Source organism: Melanerpes formicivorus, unplaced genomic scaffold (assembly GCF_026170545.1).
Source record: "Melanerpes formicivorus ecotype bairdi unplaced genomic scaffold, bMelFor1.0.p_v2 SCAF_109, whole genome shotgun sequence".
Classification (NCBI taxonomy): domain Eukaryota; kingdom Metazoa; phylum Chordata; class Aves; order Piciformes; family Picidae; genus Melanerpes; species Melanerpes formicivorus.
This window is the reverse complement of record NW_027142461.1, coordinates 953227-970874: the sequence shown is the minus strand read 5'-3', so window position 1 is coordinate 970874 and position 17648 is coordinate 953227. Positions and strand designations below refer to the sequence as shown.

The 17648-nt window shown below is 44.2% G+C and overlaps 1 protein-coding gene across 5 annotated transcripts in view; it reads left to right on the top strand.

Moving 5' to 3' along the window:
* The first annotated feature begins 267 nt into the window (after positions 1-267).
* MAK (male germ cell associated kinase) overlaps positions 268-17648 on the top strand; it is a 37564-nt gene continuing 20183 nt past the window's right edge. For 3 of the 5 annotated variants that reach the window (XR_010990902.1, XM_068166863.1, XM_068166859.1), the window contains exons 1-7: positions 268-351; positions 5849-6181; positions 6817-6871; positions 8374-8495; positions 9328-9407; positions 11001-11133; positions 11224-11395. Coding sequence is in view for 4 of the 5 variants with exons in the window: in XM_068166863.1 (XP_068022964.1) it covers positions 6081-6181; positions 6817-6871; positions 8374-8495; positions 9328-9407; positions 11001-11133; positions 11224-11395 (663 nt within the window). In the remaining variant the exon portion in view is untranslated. Of the gene's footprint in view, positions 352-2371; positions 2437-5792; positions 6182-6816; positions 6872-8373; positions 8496-9327; positions 9408-11000; positions 11134-11223; positions 11396-17648 lie in introns of those variants that run through there. The other 2 variants (XM_068166861.1, XM_068166862.1) reach the window with 2 other exon arrangements.

The following is a 17648-nucleotide window of genomic DNA, read 5'->3' as shown; positions in this document are numbered from 1 at the left end:
ACACCCCTGTGCACGCGTGCACGCAGACCCCTCGCAGACGCGCCCGCCTGCGCGCGCCAACCCGGTGCGCCGGCAATCCCGCGCACAGGGCCCTCCTGCGCGCGGAGCCGCGCGCTCACGCGCATCCCATCAACGCGCCCACCCCCCGCGTCCCGCAGGGCTGTGCCGCCCGTGCGCCGAGCCGCTATGACCGTTACAAAGGGGCGCGGCCAAGCGTAGGCTCCTCCTGCCGCCGCCCCGCTTGCCCGGCGCTGTCGCCCCGGCGACGCGGGAGCGCTGCCCGGCGGCGGCAGGAGGAGGAGAAGGAGGAAACGGTGGCGGCCGCCCCCACCCACCATCTGCAGTGCCGTAGTGAGTGGGCGGCCGCGTTCGGGGGTGGTGGGCGTCCGGAGCGGGTGTCCGTGTCTCCTGGGGCCGGCTTCAGGGTCCCACCGGGAGCTGCTAGTTTAGGCTGGAGCGGGAGCGGACCGGCGCCCCTCCTCCAAGTGGTTATTATCCCAGCCCTCAGGGCCGGCCACTGGTGGTCTCATAGGATCATAGGATGTTAGGGGTTGGAAGGGACCTCTGGAGATCATCGAGTCCAACCCCCCTGCCAGAGCAGGACCATAGAACCTAGTGCAGGTCACACAGGAATGCATCCAGATGGGTCTTGAAAGTCTCCAGAGAAAGAGACTCCACAACCTCTCTGGGGAGCCTGTTCCAGTGCTCTGTGACCCTCGCAGTGAAGAAGTTCCTCTCTCATGTTGAGGTGAAACCTCCTGTGCTGTAGTTTACATCCACTGCCCCTTGTCCTACCACAGAGTGCAACTGAACAGAACCTGTCCCCTTCCTCTTGACACCCAGTCCTCAGGTATTTATAAATATTTATTAGTTCCCCTCTCAGTTTTTTCTTCTCCAGAATAAAAAGCCCCAGGGCTCTCAACCTCTCTTCATAGGGTTGTCTTCCCATGAGGATCTCTGGACTCAAGAGAGGAAGCCCTGACAGCCTGAAAGGTTAATGAGAGAAGGTGAATTTTAATTGACAAGAACCACAGTGAGACTTCCAGGCTGGCCAGCCTTGGGTTGCATAGCCTTAATAAGCGAGAGGAGACTTGTGCCCCCTTTTCTATCACGAGAATATATTAAGAGAGGTCACACTCTTGGGACGTGAATGAGTGTCATCAAGTGAAGCTAAAATTTATGTGGAAACAGGCATTTATTAAACCTTAGAGTGGTGTGGCGATGAGCATAGTCTTTATTCCTTCTGGGTGCGGCCCTAAGCTGAAGACTTGAAAGTAGCAGATCTCACTGAAACCCTTACTGCCCTGCACTGGTTGTTGCATTGCAGGAAGAGGTTTCAGGGTGGTGGGAAGGGGTAACCTAGCTGGTAACCTGGCTGGCATCCAGGCAGGTCCCTGCTGAACCATCCGGAAGAACTGGCTGGGGACTGTTACTGTTTGAAACAAAAAATGGCTTGCAACAAAACAAGGGGCAATATTTACAGCAAATTGAAGTTACTTCTTTGTGCCTAATCCTGAATGCCTCATACAAGTGAGTGAAACAACATCTTAGGCTTTTCAAGAGACACTTAAAAAATTACCTAAGGCAGTGTATTTGAAAGTATGGATATTTATTGCCGATATTGGCTAAGAAAGTCAACAGCATCCTGACCTATATCAGGAATAGTGTGACAAGCAGGACCAGAAAAGTGGTTACCCACTGTACTCAGCACTGATGAGGCCACACTTTGAGTACCGGGTTCAGATGCTGAGATGCTGGAGGGAATCCAGAGAAGGGCAGTGAAGTTGGTGAAAGATCTGGGGAACAGGTCTTCTGAAGAGCAACTGAGGGAACTGGGGTTGTTTAGCCTGAAGAAAAAGAGGCTGGAGGGGAAACCTTTTCACTCTCTACAAGTCCTTGAAAGGTTGTGGTGAGGTGGGATTTGGTCTCTTTTTCCTAATAACGAGGGATAGAATAAGATAAAATGGCCTGAAGTTGCACCAGGGGAGGTTTAGATTGGATAGTAGAAGAAAGTTCTCCACTGAAAAGGTTCTGAAATACCAAAACAGGCTGCTGAGGGAAGTGGTTGACTCACCATCCCATGAGGTGTTTAAAAGATTCACAGATGAGCTGCTGGTTTAACACCAGACTTGGCAGAGTAAGATAATGGTTGGACTTGGTGATCTTAAAAGTCATTCCCAACCAAAACAGTTCTATTGTTAACTTGCTTGCAGTCACGCTTTTAAATAACTGCTCATCTTTGATTAATGGATTTACAGTTGATCTCAAGAGCTGGATCCACCTGCCATGGGGCTAGATTACTGTCAGCTTTAGTAATACACAGTTACCCCAAAGAAGGTTTTGTAGGACCAATTTTGCTGCTCCCAGGATTGATCATTAAGAGCGGCACCATGCTCTGTGAATGGCTTGGCTGATTGCAGCGGTTACTGCAAACAGGTTGGTGCTGAAATTGGGTTGTAAATGTTTTGCTTATTGGTCTGGGAGCTCTTTATTGGGTCATTTATCCTGGTTTGTGTTTTAATTTGAGAGCAGCCCGTTCAGCATGCAAATGTGGAGCTTTTGGTAGTGCCTGATGCTGGTACAGCAGAAATGCAGACAATTTGCCATCATTTGTTACATTCTGTAACATAATTCAGGCATCTAAAGTAATTTAAACTTCTTGCTAGTGCTTAAAACTCCAGTGACACTGTAAAAGTGAAACTCTGCTTAAATTATGTATCTCTTGTTCAGATCCTCTAAATGGACACAAATTGCTAGATTCTTTTGAGCTATTAGATTGTGCCCTCTGTTTGTCCCCCGCTTTAATCCTTCCTTAATCCTGTGTGATGAGATTATGAGCAGTATGTCACAAAGAGTACAAAACAAGCTGTTGTTTACAGTAGGATTTCTCTTTTCAGGCTATTAGTACAGTGTTATATTTTAGAGTTTCATATTTCTGAGGGAATGATATAAAAGCTTTAGGATGGGAAAGGCCACTTCAGAGGCTTGCATTAACCAGCAAAGTTGTACTGAGCCCTGATTTTACTCCAGGCTGCTACAAAAGGGCCTTATGGGCTGAGGCCAATGGTCTGAGGTTCAACAAAGGAAACAGTTGCTGGAAACTGCCTGATGATGGAAAAGGATCTGGGAATGTAGGTCAGCAGCTGACTGAGTATGAGCAAACGTATCCCCAGGTGGCCAAGAAGACCAACAGCATCCTGTCTGTATCTGGAATTGCCCCCCTGTACTTGGTACTGATGAAGTCTCACCTTGATCACTGTGTCTTCAGTTTTGGGGTCCTCACTACAAGGAGGATGTTGAGGTGCGGTGCTGGAGATGCTGAAGTGTTTCTAAAGAAGGGCAACAAATCTGGTGAGGGGTCTAGAGCACAGTCTTCTGAGGAGTGTGCTGAGGGAACTGAGGTTGTTTAGCCTGGAGAAAAGACGGCTTGGGGGAGACATTCTCGCTCTACAACTACCTGAAATGAGGTTCTAACAAGGTGGGGATCAGTCTCTTCTCCCCAGTAACAAGTAATAGGACAAGAGGAAATGGCCTCAAAGTGTACCAGGGAAGGCTTAAGTTGGATATAAGGAAAAATATCTTCTCTGAAGGGGTGGTTGACCCCTTGAGCTGCCCAGGCAAGTGGTGGAATCGTGTGTGGTGCCTACAGTCTTTGTTTGGTTGGTTTTTTCCACTGCATTTGGTTAATTTTCAGTTGGTGGTGTCTCACTATAAGACTTCCCTCATTTGCTCTTTTTTTAACTCTAAGTATCATAGTATCAGTCAGGGTTGGAAGGGACCACAAGGATCATCTAGTTCCAACCCCCATGAGAGTCATTAGTGGACTGGCCGGGTGAAGGTATGCAGAATGTATGATGGTACTTAGAGATTGTTGTTGGAGCACATAGTTTTCACACCTGGCCATGTGCATTTCCATAGAGCAGTTTTGACACTTCTACTTGACTATTGAAGGGGTGTTCTCCAAGGCTCAGTACTGGACCCAGTGTTGTTCAGCATTTTCATCAATGACCTGGAAGAAGGGACAGTTGACTGATGTCACAAAACTCTGAGGAGTGGCTGACACACCATCAGGCTGCTTAGGGTCCTGCACCTGGGGAGGAATGCACCAGTACAGGTTAAGGGTTGACCTCCTGGAAAGCAGCTCTGTGGAGAAGCTCTGGGAGTGCTGGTGGACAAGTTAACCACAAGCCAGTAATGTATGCTCATGGCCAAGAAGGCCAAATGGTATCTGGAGTGTGGTATAGTATAGTTATAGTTATAGGATAGGATAGGATAGGATAGGATAGGATAGGATAGGATAGGATAGGATAGGATAGGATAGGATAGGATAGTGTGGCCAGCAGGTTGAGAATCACAGAGTGGTGGGAATTGGAAGGGACCTCTGGAGATCATCTAGTCCAGCACCCCTGCTAAAGCAGATTAACCTAGATAAGGTTGCATAGGATTGCATCTAGGCAAGTTTGGAATCTCTCCAAAGGAGACTCCACAACCTCTCTAGGCATCCTGTTCCAGTGCTACGGCACCCTCACAGGAAAGAAGTTTTTCCTTGGGTTCAGATGGAACCTCTGTGTTCTAGGTTGTGCCCATAGCCCAAGTTATTTTTATTGTTGAGTTTTGCCAGGTCAGTAAATCTCAAGCCTGAAACTTCTTACTCACTGAATTTGAATTCCTTAATCAGTTTTGACAGCCAGTAGCTAAATCTGGCATCATGACTACAGAATTGCATCCTGAATTCTGCATCTCCTGCAGAGGTAGGCTGACTGGATGCCAGTTGATTTGAGCTTTACTTGGCATTTCCAGACAGGTAGAGATAATGGTGGAAATTCAGTGAGCTGTCAGTGATTTGTGTTCAAGCATTTGGATTACAGTGATGGATGGTTAGATTTTCCTGGGCCTAAATGGATGACTAATGTGAGTTTTCATAAGTGCCATAATATCAAGTTTTAGGACTGTGTCTGGTAGGCGGGTTAGAATCAGGATTTGTACACAGGACCTGTGGGAACTGGCCTTCATCTGTGTGGGTGATAGATAGTGATGTGTATAATGAAAGCTCAGGTTCAAATTCAAGTTTGAATAAGAATTCACATTAAGGCTGACATATTTACCATAGCACCCTGTGCAAAATTTGGGTCCTTCTATACATTTGCCCAAACTTTGTTCTTGCCTTGATTGTAAGTTAGGAACCTGCTGCTGCCTGTATATTAAGCATAATGAGTTCTGTGGTGTCCAGAGGACACCAGCCTTAAACACACTTCTCTGTTTATAGGGAATTAGGGCAGTAATCCTGCCTCTTCAGTCCCTACTTTAAACCTCATCCTGGACTAAGCACCTTCTATAGTTTGAAGGGTTGAAAGGAACTAGTTATAGAATCAAAGAATGGTTTGAGTTGGAAGAGACCATTGAAAGTCACCTAGTCCAACCCACCCAGCAGTGAGCAAGGACATCTTCACCTAGATTGGGTTGTTCAGAGCATTGTCCAATCTGACCTGGAATGTTTCCAGGAATGGGGCATCTGCTGGCTCTCTGGCCAACCTGTGCCAGTGTTTCACCACCCTCAGTGTGAAAAATTACTTCTTTATATCCAGTTTAAATCTCCCCTGTTGTAGTTTAAAACCATCACCCCTTGTCCTGTCACAACAGGCCCTGCTACAAAGTCTGTCCCCATCTTTCTTATAGGCCCCCTTTAAATACTGAAAGGCTGCACTAAAGACCACACACACATTGAAGTGTTCTATTTAAAGAACACCTACAGATCTAGGGGGGTGGTTTTGTTAGATGCCGATAGTAGAGTGTCTCTTTCCTAATGTACTGAAAAATGATGTATTTCCCTGTTTTATTTTTTTTTAAGGACCTGTATGAGGATGAAGATGTTCTTTGGTCTCATAAACGTTATGTCTGGATCTCGTAGTAGCTGCGAGGAGGAGCCTAATGAATGTCCCGCTCCATTATGAGAGCACGTTCACCAACATAAAACAGCTCAGAAGAAGGTTTCACCAAGACAAAAGAGGACAGAGTCCATTAAGAAACCAGAAGACATTTAGAATTGCTTAAATTTTTTGGCTGTTTGGGTCTTAAGGAAAATGAACCGTTACACAATCATCAAGCAACTTGGTGATGGCACCTATGGCAGTGTGTTGATGGGGAAGAGCGTGGAGTCAGGAGAACTTGTGGCTATCAAAAGGTGTGTAACTCTAAATTCAGTCAAGGAAAGCCTAAAGATTTTCACTTTTAACTTTATTGTTATCTGCCATCCATGTACAATGGGGGGGGGGGGGGGGGGGGGGGGAGAGGGTGGCAATCATAGAATCAATAAAGTTTGAAAGATCTGCAAGATCATCAGGTGAAACCATTAATCTGGCACCTCCAAGTCCATCACTGAACTGTGTCCCTCAGTACCACATCTCCATGGTTTTTGAATGCTTCCAGAGACATCTTTAACTACATGAGGTTGCTCAGGGCCCCATCAAGTTTGACGTTGAATGTCTCTAGGGATGTGCCATGTACAGCCCTCTGGGCAACCTGTGCCAGTATTTCACTACCCTCATTGTAAAGAACTTCCTCCTAGCATTCCTGGTGTTTTCAGAAATACCTTGGAGAGTCAGTTTGCAATGATGAATCATCCAACACTTACATTTTTAGCAAGTCCAAGAGTAGAGTTTGTTTGAATTGTGTTGCTTGAAGGGTATTCTAGAATGCTTTACATCCAGTTAAAAATACAGCTACTGCTACACTTGAAAAACAGCATTTAGATTTTGTTGGTCTGAAATGTTTCTGTGCTGTTCACTGAAAGTACCTTATCTTGCATTTGTATTTCAGAATGAAAAGGAAGTTCTACTCATGGGATGAATGTATGAATCTGAGAGAAGTCAAGGTAAAATGGTGAACACAACCACATTTAAAACTGTCTGATCAGGCTTGCATGAAGAAGATTTACAATGTCCAAGCATAAGGCCAAACTCTGAACTCTCTAAATGAGGAGTGACAGATTCCACATAACCATGGGCTGCTGGCACTCCTTGAGCTCCTGCTACTTTGTGGAATATCCCACTATTCCCAAGCAGTGACCATGTCTTGTAGCCAAGATTCTTATCTTTGAGAGAAGATATAGATGTTGATTCTGTGTGTGTTTCTGTGTTTTGTCATCCTGGGTTTTGATTTGACTGGCAGATTTCTTTGTGTATGCCCCATCTTTGAGGCATTTGTAGGGCAATGGAGTTTCAGTTTGCCAACTGGCACTTGAAATCCTGGCCTTAAATTCCAAGTCATCCCATACTTTGGGCGTCAGATTTTCTATGCATACAAAACTCCCTAACAAAGGAGTTGAGTGTCCTCAACTTAAGTTTAATTTAATGGAGATTGTCCATAATCAGTATCTCCAAGAAGAGCAACCACAAGAGAATCTTTGCTTATAAAAGTTTCATAGCAAAAAAAAGAATCGCTGTGTTTCTTTAGTTCTGTAAGCAAGAACTGTTACAGGTTCAGAACTGTCTGTCTTTGTACAGAGTTAGGGGTTTGTGTTAATCTGTACCCCAGCTATGATATAATTCCTAGAAATAGAAGGTTTAATCTACTGTTCTGTAAATTCATAGTATCAGTCAGGGTTGGAAGGGACAAGGATCATCTAGTTCCAACCCCCCTGCCACGGGCAGGGACACCCCACACTAGATCAGGCTGGCCAGAGCCTCATCCAGCCTGGTCTTAAACACCTCCAGGGACGGGGCCTCAACCACCTCCCTGGACAACCCATTCCAAGGCTTCACCACTCTCATGGTGAAGAACCTCCTCCTCATATCCAGCCTGAATCTCCCCACCTCCAGCTTCATTCCATTCCCCCTAGTCCTATCACTACCTGAGATCCTGAGAAGTCCCTCCCCAGCCTTCTTGTAGGCCCCTTTCAGATACTGGAAGGCCACAATTAGGTCACCTTGGAGCCTTCTCTTCTCCAGACTGAACAGCCCCAGCTCCTTCAGTCTGTCCTCATAGGAGAGGTGCTCCAGCCCTCTGATCATCCTCGTGGCCCTTCTCTGGACACCTTCCAGCACCTCCAGAGCCCTCTTGTAATAGGGGCTCCAGAACTGGATGCAGTACTCCAGGTGGGGTCTTACCAGAGATGAGTAGAGGGGGGAGAATCACCTCTCTTGACCTGCTGGCCATACTTCTCCTGATGCAGCCCAGGATCTGATTGGCTTTGCGGGCTGCAAGTGCACACTGAGAGCTCATGTTGAGCTTCTCGTCCACCAGCACCCCCAAGTCTCTCTCCTCTGGGCTGCTTTAAATTCAGTGCTAGAAACTTTTACATGTTAAAAATGTAGTTCTGGTAAGGCATCAAGGTCATTGTGGAGTTACCTGAAGCCATATTTTGCTCTGCTACAGTCTCTGAAGAAGCTGAATCACGCCAATGTAATCAAATTGAAGGAAGTCATACGAGAAAATGACCATCTTTACTTTGTGTTTGAATACATGAAGGAAAATCTCTATCAGTTAATGAAGGACAGGTATGTCTCTTTCACAGAACAAATAGTGCCCCATTTTAGTTTATTTAATGATTTTTTTAGGCTAGATGGAAGAACACATTGGAATTTCTGGTTTTGGCTCTTGTTGCAGCCCCACTGATGTGAACAGGAGTTGCTTCACCTGCTTGTGTGAGGGTAGAATTCTGCATTGCTCTGCATTACAATACTGCATGTTGTAATGCTCTTGGAAAGAACAGTTTGCTCAGCTGTTAACATGATAGTTTGCATGTCTTTGGTGTGCAGAGCCATGAGAGAAGTTCCAAATACTATTTTACTTTATTAGCCTTCACTTTTACATGTAAAGGATTGGACAAACACTCTTAATTCTGCTTTTGGCCTAAGATGGGGATGATCATCTGCATGTATATGCATGAAAGCTCATAAGGAAGGCCTACCTATGGACTAATTGTGTGATGTTGCAATCTTGGACAAACAGTACTTAGCAAGGCTTGCAGGGTGGACTTTGGAATAGGGCCTGCCTTTTCACTAATGTTTTCCTTTGTTGGATTCTTTTGCCTTGAATGTGTGTTTCCTTCAGACATTGTCTTGCATCTTATCTCTGATACTAGCTTCTCCAGAGAGGCAGGATTGTTAATCTTGCTGCAGGGAAGTCCCTCTTCAGAACTTAGTGAAATTTAGGCTTGGCAACAGGTGAGGTTTGAAATGAGAGCTCATTGCATGTAAGCTCATGGCTTACTTGGTGTGCAGGATCTGATAGGCCTGTTTTTCATTTGTTTGTGAAGAAATACATGTGTTCTGAAGATACACTAATTTCTCTTTAATTATATGAAGTTGTCTGTCTCTTTCTTTACAGAAACAAGTTGTTCCCTGAGTCAGTCATCAGAAACATGATGTATCAGATATTACAAGGGCTAGCTTTTATCCATAAGCATGGTAGGTTTCATGCTGCAGTTTAACTGTGTTGTTCTTTGTAAAGAAAATCAGAGAGTGCACAATAATAACATGAATAAAAATCCCTAGCAAAGGCTATTCATCGTCTCTAATATAGATTATTCTTAGGCATTTCAAATATGGTGAATTTTTAAACCATACCTGAAGTTACACTTTCTTGCAGCAAGTGAATTTCATTCCAATTTGTTTATATTATAACAAAAATTATGTATCAGTTAAACAGCAGAATTGATTTGCTGAACTACTTAACTGCTGTCCAGGTATGTGAGTGCTCAAACCAACAGAAAGCATTCAACAAACTTATCATAAAATCAATAAAGTTGGAAAAGACCTCAAAGATCATCAAGTCCAACCTGTCACCCAACACCTCATGACTACTGAACAATGGCTTCAAGTGCCACATCCAATCCCTTTCTGAACACTTCCAGGGACAGTGACTCCACCACCTCCCTGGGCAGCACATTCCAATGGCTAACAATTCTCTCTGTGAAGAACTTTCTCCTCACCTCAAGCCTAAACTTCCCCTGGTGCAGCTTGAGACTGTGTCCCCTTGTTCTGGTGCTGATTACCTGGGAGAAGAGACTAAGCCCCATCTGGCTACAACTTCCCTTCAGGTAGTTGTAGACAGCAATAAGGTCTCCCCTGAGCCTCCTCTTCTCCAGGCTAAATACCCTCAGCTCCCTCAGCCTCTCCTTGTAGGGCTTGTGCTCAAGGCCTCTCACCAGCCTCATTGCCCTTCTCTGGACATGTTCAAGTTTCTTAATGTCCTTCTTAAATTGAGGGGCCCAGAACTGGACACAGGACTCAAGGTGTGGCCTAACCAGTGCTGAGTACAGGGGCACAATGACTTCCCTGCTCCTGCTGGCCACATTATTCCTAATGCAGGCCAGGATGCCATTGGCCCTCTTGGCCACCTGGGCACACTGCTGGCTCATGTTCAGCCAGCTGTCAATCAGTACCCCTAGGTCCCTTTCTGTCTGGCTGCTCTCCAGCCACTCTGACCCCAGCCTGTAGCACTGCATGGGGTTGTTGTGACCGAAGTGCAGCACCCAGCACTTGGACTTGTTGAATGCCATCCTGTTGGACTCATTACTTATATTAGCATTCACAAACAGAATTTTGCTGTCTTTTGTACGCCATGCCTGCAAATTGTTGTCATGATGATAAGTAAGCTAGTTAAAAATCATTCCAGGAACTTTATAAATCAAGTTACTGTGGCAGATGTTTAGTTCTCCATTATCCAAAACTGACACAGCACTCATTGCTTTTGCAGGAGATCTTACTCAGAAATTGGTTTGTTATTTGGTATTGCTCCAGTAGCTGATCTATTTTCCTTCGGGTGTTAATGACAGCTTATGTAATTTTAAGAGCACTTGGTGTGGGAAAATGTGGGAGGGAAGGAAATGTGTGTGCTTGTTTGGGGGAGAGTTACTATTCTCCCATGTTGAGTTAAAACAACAAGCTTTGCTCTTCCAAAACATCCCTAAGCAGCCTTTGGGTTACACCATCGGAGGTTGCTGTTCAAGAAGTGGTGACACGATAATTTGCCTTTCTTTTCTGTCTGCTCTTCCACAGGATTTTTTCATAGAGATATGAAGCCAGAAAATCTTCTGTGTATTGGACCAGAGCTTGTGAAAATAGCAGATTTTGGGTTGGCGAGAGAGCTAAGGTCACAGCCACCTTACACAGACTATGTGTCTACCAGGTGGTAAGTATATTGAGAAGCCAATATGTTATCTTGACTAATTACCTTTCTCTTACCATTTAATTTATCTGTTCTTTCTTTCCATTGTCATAGGTACCGTGCTCCTGAAGTTTTGCTGAGGTCATCTATTTATAGCTCACCTATTGATATGTGGGCAGTTGGCAGCATAATGGCTGAATTGTACACCCTGAGACCTCTTTTCCCAGGCACAAGTGAAGTAGATGAGATCTTCAAAATTTGCCAAGTTTTAGGGACTCCAAAGAAGGTAGGATTTAGAAAGAGTCACACAAATGTATTTAAAAGAAACAAACAAGTTAAAGAAAATTATTATTAAATGTTCAATATTATCATAACATCTTCATAGGTAAGCTTAAAAATGTGGGTTAGATGAGTGGGCAGCAAGGTGGATTGAGAAGCTCAGAGCATTGTGATCAGTGGTACAGAGAGTAGTTGGAAGCCTGTAGCTCACATTGTTCTCCAGTGTTCAGCACTGGGTCCAGTCTTGTTCAACATCATCAGTGACCTGGATGAAGGGATGGAGCGTACCCTCAGGAAGCTGGCTGATAATGCGAAACTGGAAGGAGTGGCTGGCACACTTCCAGGCTGTGCTGCCATTCAGCAAGAATGTGGACAGGCTGGAAGGTTGGGCAAAAGGGAATGTCTTGAAGTTCAGCAAAGGCAAGTGTAGGGCCCCGCACCTTGGGAGGAATAAACCCACACACCAGTGCAGGTTAGGGGTTGACCTGCTGGAAAGCAGCTCTGTAGAGAAGGACTTGGGAGTGCTGGTGGACAGCAAATTATCTATGAGCCATCAATGTGTCCTCACGGCCAAGAATGCAAATGGTATCCTGGGGTGCATTAAGAATAGTGTGGCCAGCAGGTCGGGGGAAGCTCTCCTCTGTCTCTCCCCTGGTGGGGCTCTAGCTGGAGTAATGCAGTTTGAGAGGCAAGGAACTACTGGAGAGAGTCCAGCAGAGGGCTACAAAGATGATGAGGGGACTGGAGCATCTATCTGACCAGGAGAGGCTTGAGACACTTGGGGCTGTTTAGCCTGGAGAAGAGAAGACAGGGGAGATCTTACCAATGTTTATCAATATCTAGAGGGTGTGGTTCAAAGAGATGGGGCCAGTTTCTTTTTCCTGGTGCCCATTGATGGGACAAGGGGCAGGGCACCCAAACTGGAACACAGGAGGTTCCACCTGAACCTGAAGAGAAACATCTTTTCTGTGAGAGTGCCTGAGCACTAGAACAGGCTGCCCAGAGAGATTGTGGAGTCTCTTTATCTGGAGTGATTCCAAACCTACCTGGATATGATCCTATGCAACCTGCTCTGGGTGACCCTGCTTCAGCAGAGGATGTGGACTGGATGGTCTTCAGAGGTCTGTTCCAACTTCTACCATGCTGAGATTCTGTGATGTCTCTCAGAACATACATATAAATTACTGTTACAAGTAGGGTTTTCATAACTTTCTTTTAAGCTTCCATTAAGGTATGACATCTACTCTTCTGTTGTATATTAGCATCTGTTGTATATCATACTACAACATGTGGCCTTGCTCTCCTCTGATGAAAGCCAGACAAAATTGTTTGCTTTAGTTACCTAAAGCTATGTACATTGGAAAGGAAAGCAGAAGTTGCTCAGGATTTCCTTTTGCCACGGCCTACTTGCTAGTAATTCTTCTGGGCTGGCACCTGGAATTTGGAGCTTGTAGAAGATCTCCTAAATAAGACAAATGACACCACTTTTCTTATTTTTAAAAGGTAAAGGAAACATTTGATTTCAAACAAATCAAACAATTATTAGCAATAAAAAGTAATGGAAGAAAAATGTGCAGTGTTTTAGAGAGGAAATAATCCTTTTCAGTTATATTCTGGATGGCCTAAATACTATTTAAAATTTCAAGAAAGGTTTGGGCAGTGCATATTAAATTATGCAACCCTATTTGCTTCAGTTTAAGAGTTGTTTTAGCAAATGGATGTATGAACATGGAAGAAAAGGATAAGCTGACCTTCAGAATTTGACAGAGAAATTGAGAAAAGACCATAGAGTATAAAGTCAGAAGGGGAAAGATGGCAAGAGATAGCAGATGTATATCAGTACTTTAGGGGTGTAAGCAGAACTTGGTGAAATAACTGACTGAACACAGCCTCTAGGTTTGGAAAACCAAAGGGTGGGAGAGAAACATGTCCATTTTATTCTACTGCTATAATTTAATAGCAAAATTATTGTCCCCTAAAGGAGCTGTTGTTGACAGAGAAGTGAGGAACAGCAACCTTCAACCAGGAATAGGTTAAGCTTAGCACAGAAAGTACAGAGCTTGAAGTGATGGGAAAACATCCAAGAAAACACACTGAGAAACAGGTGCAAAGTCATGATGGAGCAGAGAGTAAAAGGTCAGAGAGGGGGAAAAGTCACAGATGATATGTTGTGGAAGTCAAAATGGAGTCTAGAGGACTAAGTGGAAATTGCTGCAATGGCTAAAACAGTGCTTGCTATGACAGCTGTGCATCAGAAAGAATGTGTAGTATGAGCAGTATTTGAAGACTGGAGTTTTCAAACACAGATGTCAAGTTTCTCAAGCAGCTCACAGGTCGAGGGAGATGAACATTTCACTGTATGTTAAGAATATCTGTGACAGAGCAACATGCCAGCTCCTGGAATGCTTCCAGTATGTAGTGTGAATAATTTGTGGAAGCGCAGGGTAATGAGAGAGAGATTTTTCATTGTGTGTAGTGGCAGAGCAGCACTGAACTGACTGCTGTGGGATTTCTCTACCTTTGTAAGTAGTTGAACAGAGGCAAATCATGACCGCCCTCTTGTTCCCTGACTAGCAAGGTGATGGCTTGGGAAAGCAGGGAGCAAATCACCAGCTGAGTATTTCAAGAGAAAACTCTTGCCTCTTCCAAAGACCCGAAGGGCTAGAGACTCTCTAAGTCAGCCCTCCAGGATCAAGAAGCTGTAATTAGTTTGGGAATTTTATCTTCTTACAACAATGCCTGAGGCATTCTTCAGGGAGATGACTGTGTAAGAAGAGCACTTAAATATTATGATAAAAATTATCACAAGAGATTCATTTGTTACAAGTGAAGTACTCTTCTGCCCTGTGAAAAATACAAGCTGTTATTTTAAGAGTCCATTTTTGCAGCTAGTTTTACAAATAGTGATTTTTATTTGCTCTTTCAGGCAGAAATTTTATTTATTCCATTATCCTGCAATAAGGAATTATAGGAGTTATGCCCAGAAGCTGTGTTCATTTCAATTTGCCTTCCTTTCAAGCCACAGTACCTTACTAATGACTTCTTTTGAGTTTGGGCGAGTTTGGAATGGAATGCAGTGGAATAGAATAGAATAGAATAGAATAGAATAGAATAGAATAGAATAGAATAGAATAGAATAGAATAGAATAGAATAGAATAGAATTAACCAGGTTGGAAGAGACCTTCGAGATCAGCATGCCCAACCCTTCATCCAACGCCATCTAATCAACTAAACCATGGCACCAAGCACCCCATCCAGTCTCTTCCTAAACACCTCCAGTGATGGTGACTCTACCACCTCCCCAGGCAGCCCATTCCAATGGACAATCATTCTTTCTGTGAAGAATTTCTTCCTAACATCCAGCCTAAACCTCCCCTGGCACAGCTTGAGACTGTGTCCTCTTCTTCTGGTGCTGGGTGCCTGGGAGAAGAGACCAGCCCTCGCCTGTCCACAACCTCCCTTCAGGTAGTTGTAGACAGCAATAAAGTCTCCTCTGAGCCTCTTCTTCTCCAGGCTAAGCAACCCCAGCTCCTTCAGCTTCTCCTCACAGGACTGTGCTCCAAACCCCTCACCAGCTTTGTTGCTCTCCTCTGGACACATTCCAGCAAGTCAACATCCTTCCTAAACTGAGGGGCCCAAAACTGGACACAGTGCTCAAGGTGTGGCCTAACCAGTGCTGAGTACAGGCGCAGAATGACCTCCCTGCTCCTGCTGGCCACACTGTTCCTGATCCAGGCCAGGATGCCATTGGCCTTCTTGGCCACCTGGGCACACTGCTGGATAGTGACAGGCGACTATTCTGCTTCATTATTTAAATAAAATCACTTTGTTTATAAAATAAAGTTGCCCCATTCAGGTCCTGGCAATGATGGTGCACTTGTAGTCTGCTTCTTTAATGAACACTCTAATGACAATCTGAAAAGGAGAGATTAATGAAATGCATTTTAGAGAATCACAGAATTATGAAGGTTGGAAAAGACCTTTGTCATCAAGTGCAAAGATAAACCCAGCACCGCCAAGTCCACCGGTAAACCATGTCCCTTAGCATCAAATCCACAAGATTTTTTAATTCTTCCAAGGGTGGTTATTCCACCACTTCCCAGGGCAGCCTGTTCCAGGGCTTACCTGCTCTGTCAGCAAAGAATATTCTCCTAATAACCAATCAAAACCACCCCTGGTGCAACCTGACACCATTTCCTCTCATCCTATTGTTTGTTACCTGGAAGGGAGAAGAGATCAACCCTCACCTGGCTGCAACCTCCTTTCAAGTAGTTGTAGAGAGTGAGAAGGTCCTACCCAAGCCTCCTTTTCTCCAGGTTAAACAACCCCAGTTCCCTCAGCCACACCTCAGAAGACTTGTGGTTTAATTAGCTGAAGGTTGACAGTGGTGCTTTAAATGATTCCAACTGGGTTTTAATTTTGTTTAATATCATGTATTTTTCATGTTTGCACTTGTACTAATTTCACTCTATCCCTGTACTTCACCAGTTCAGCCCTTGCTACTTCATAAATTCTTTATCACTACCTCAGGCAGACAGAATGTCTCCAGCTCCAGTAATGGAGGGAGATGCAGCAGAGGAGGAGAAAAATCAATCTCTATTAATTTAAATGAACAAATTATTCTCTGAGGTGGAATAGGAAGTCACTTGAAATCTTGAGACTTACTTTAACCAGATGTGGTTCATAATTATATTTGAGTACTTTGATTACCATAGGCTGTGTTAAGTGTGCAGTACTGGAGGTGTTCAGGAGGAGACTTGATGGGGTGCTTGCTGCCATGGTTTAGTTGATTAGGTGGGTTGGATTAGTTGATAGGTTGGATGCAATGATCTTGAAGGTCTCTTCCAACCTGGTCTGGTCTGTTCTATTCTTCTATTTCTATTTCTATTCTTGAAGGGAGCCTACAGGATAGCTAGGGAGGAACTTTTACAAAGGTATGTAGGGATAGAATATGGGGCAATGGCTTCAAAATAGAAGTAGCTAGATTTAAATTGGACTTTAGGAAGTCTTTGTTCCTCATGAGGGTGGTGAGGCACTGGAACAGGTTGCCCAGAGAAGCTGTAGAGGCTGGAAGTGTTCAAAGCCAGTTTGGATGGGACTTTGAGCAACCTGGTGTAGTGGAGGTTTGAACTAGATACTAGATACTCTCTAAGGTCTCATCCAATGCAAACCCTTCCAATGCAATCCATTCATGGAGTCGCCATCACTGGAGGTGTTTAGGAGGAGACTGGATGGGGTGCTTGGTGCCATGGTTTAGTTGATTAGATGGTGTTGGATGATAGGTTGGACTGGATGATTTCAAAGGTCTCTTCCAACCTGGTCTGGTCTATTCTATTCTATTCTATTCTATTCTATTCTATTCTATTCTATTCTATTCTATTCTATTCTATTCTATTCTATTCATGATTTTATGAAACAGACATAAAAAGATGAGTAATAGCTAATACAGTATCTTAAGACCAAATTCTATCAAATCAATCCAATTTACTCCTGCATCAGTGTAACAAGCTTTGTGGAGAAACTACTAATATTATACATCATAATCAGGAAGATTTCTGATATTGTTCCTCATGACATTCTCATCAGCATATTTACATAAACCAACTGCATGATAAGTGCATACCTGTTCTGAAAGCCTGATGCAGAGAGTAACCTTTACTGATTTGCCTTCAAAATGAAACATAGGTTCAGTTGGACTCTTGAGTGTTTCTGCATCTGATGAAATGTTAAGGTTGTATTCAAGGCCCTCCAGTGCAATAGATTTTACTTCTTCAGTTGGTAGGTAGCAGACTGGGAAGGAGTAAGTATGCTAGAAGTTTCAAATTGAATGTCTTAATACAGCTTCATTCTCTGCCCCATGTTTGGCACCAAAACCAAAAATGTTTTAGTGCTAGGGCTGAACTGCCTGCTCCCCCAACACAAAAGTGAAGGGAAGAGTGACACACAAAACTCAGAGTTAAGGAGATAAGAGTGAGTTTAATGTAACATAAGGTATCATAAGCACAGTGCATAATTACCTTAGCTAATAATGTAATTAACCTAATAATACAATATGTGGTTACCTTAGCTCAGCCTGTTTGCAGAAGTAGTGCAGTGAAATACACAGGGAGGGAAAAACAACATAAAACAGAACACCAAACCCAGCAGCTACCCAACTCTCACTCTTTCCACCACCTTGCCTGCAGAAAAAAGACCACACCTGAGAAGCCAGAACCCAGAAGCAGCAACTGGAATGGGTAGCTTCCCATGTTGCAATCTG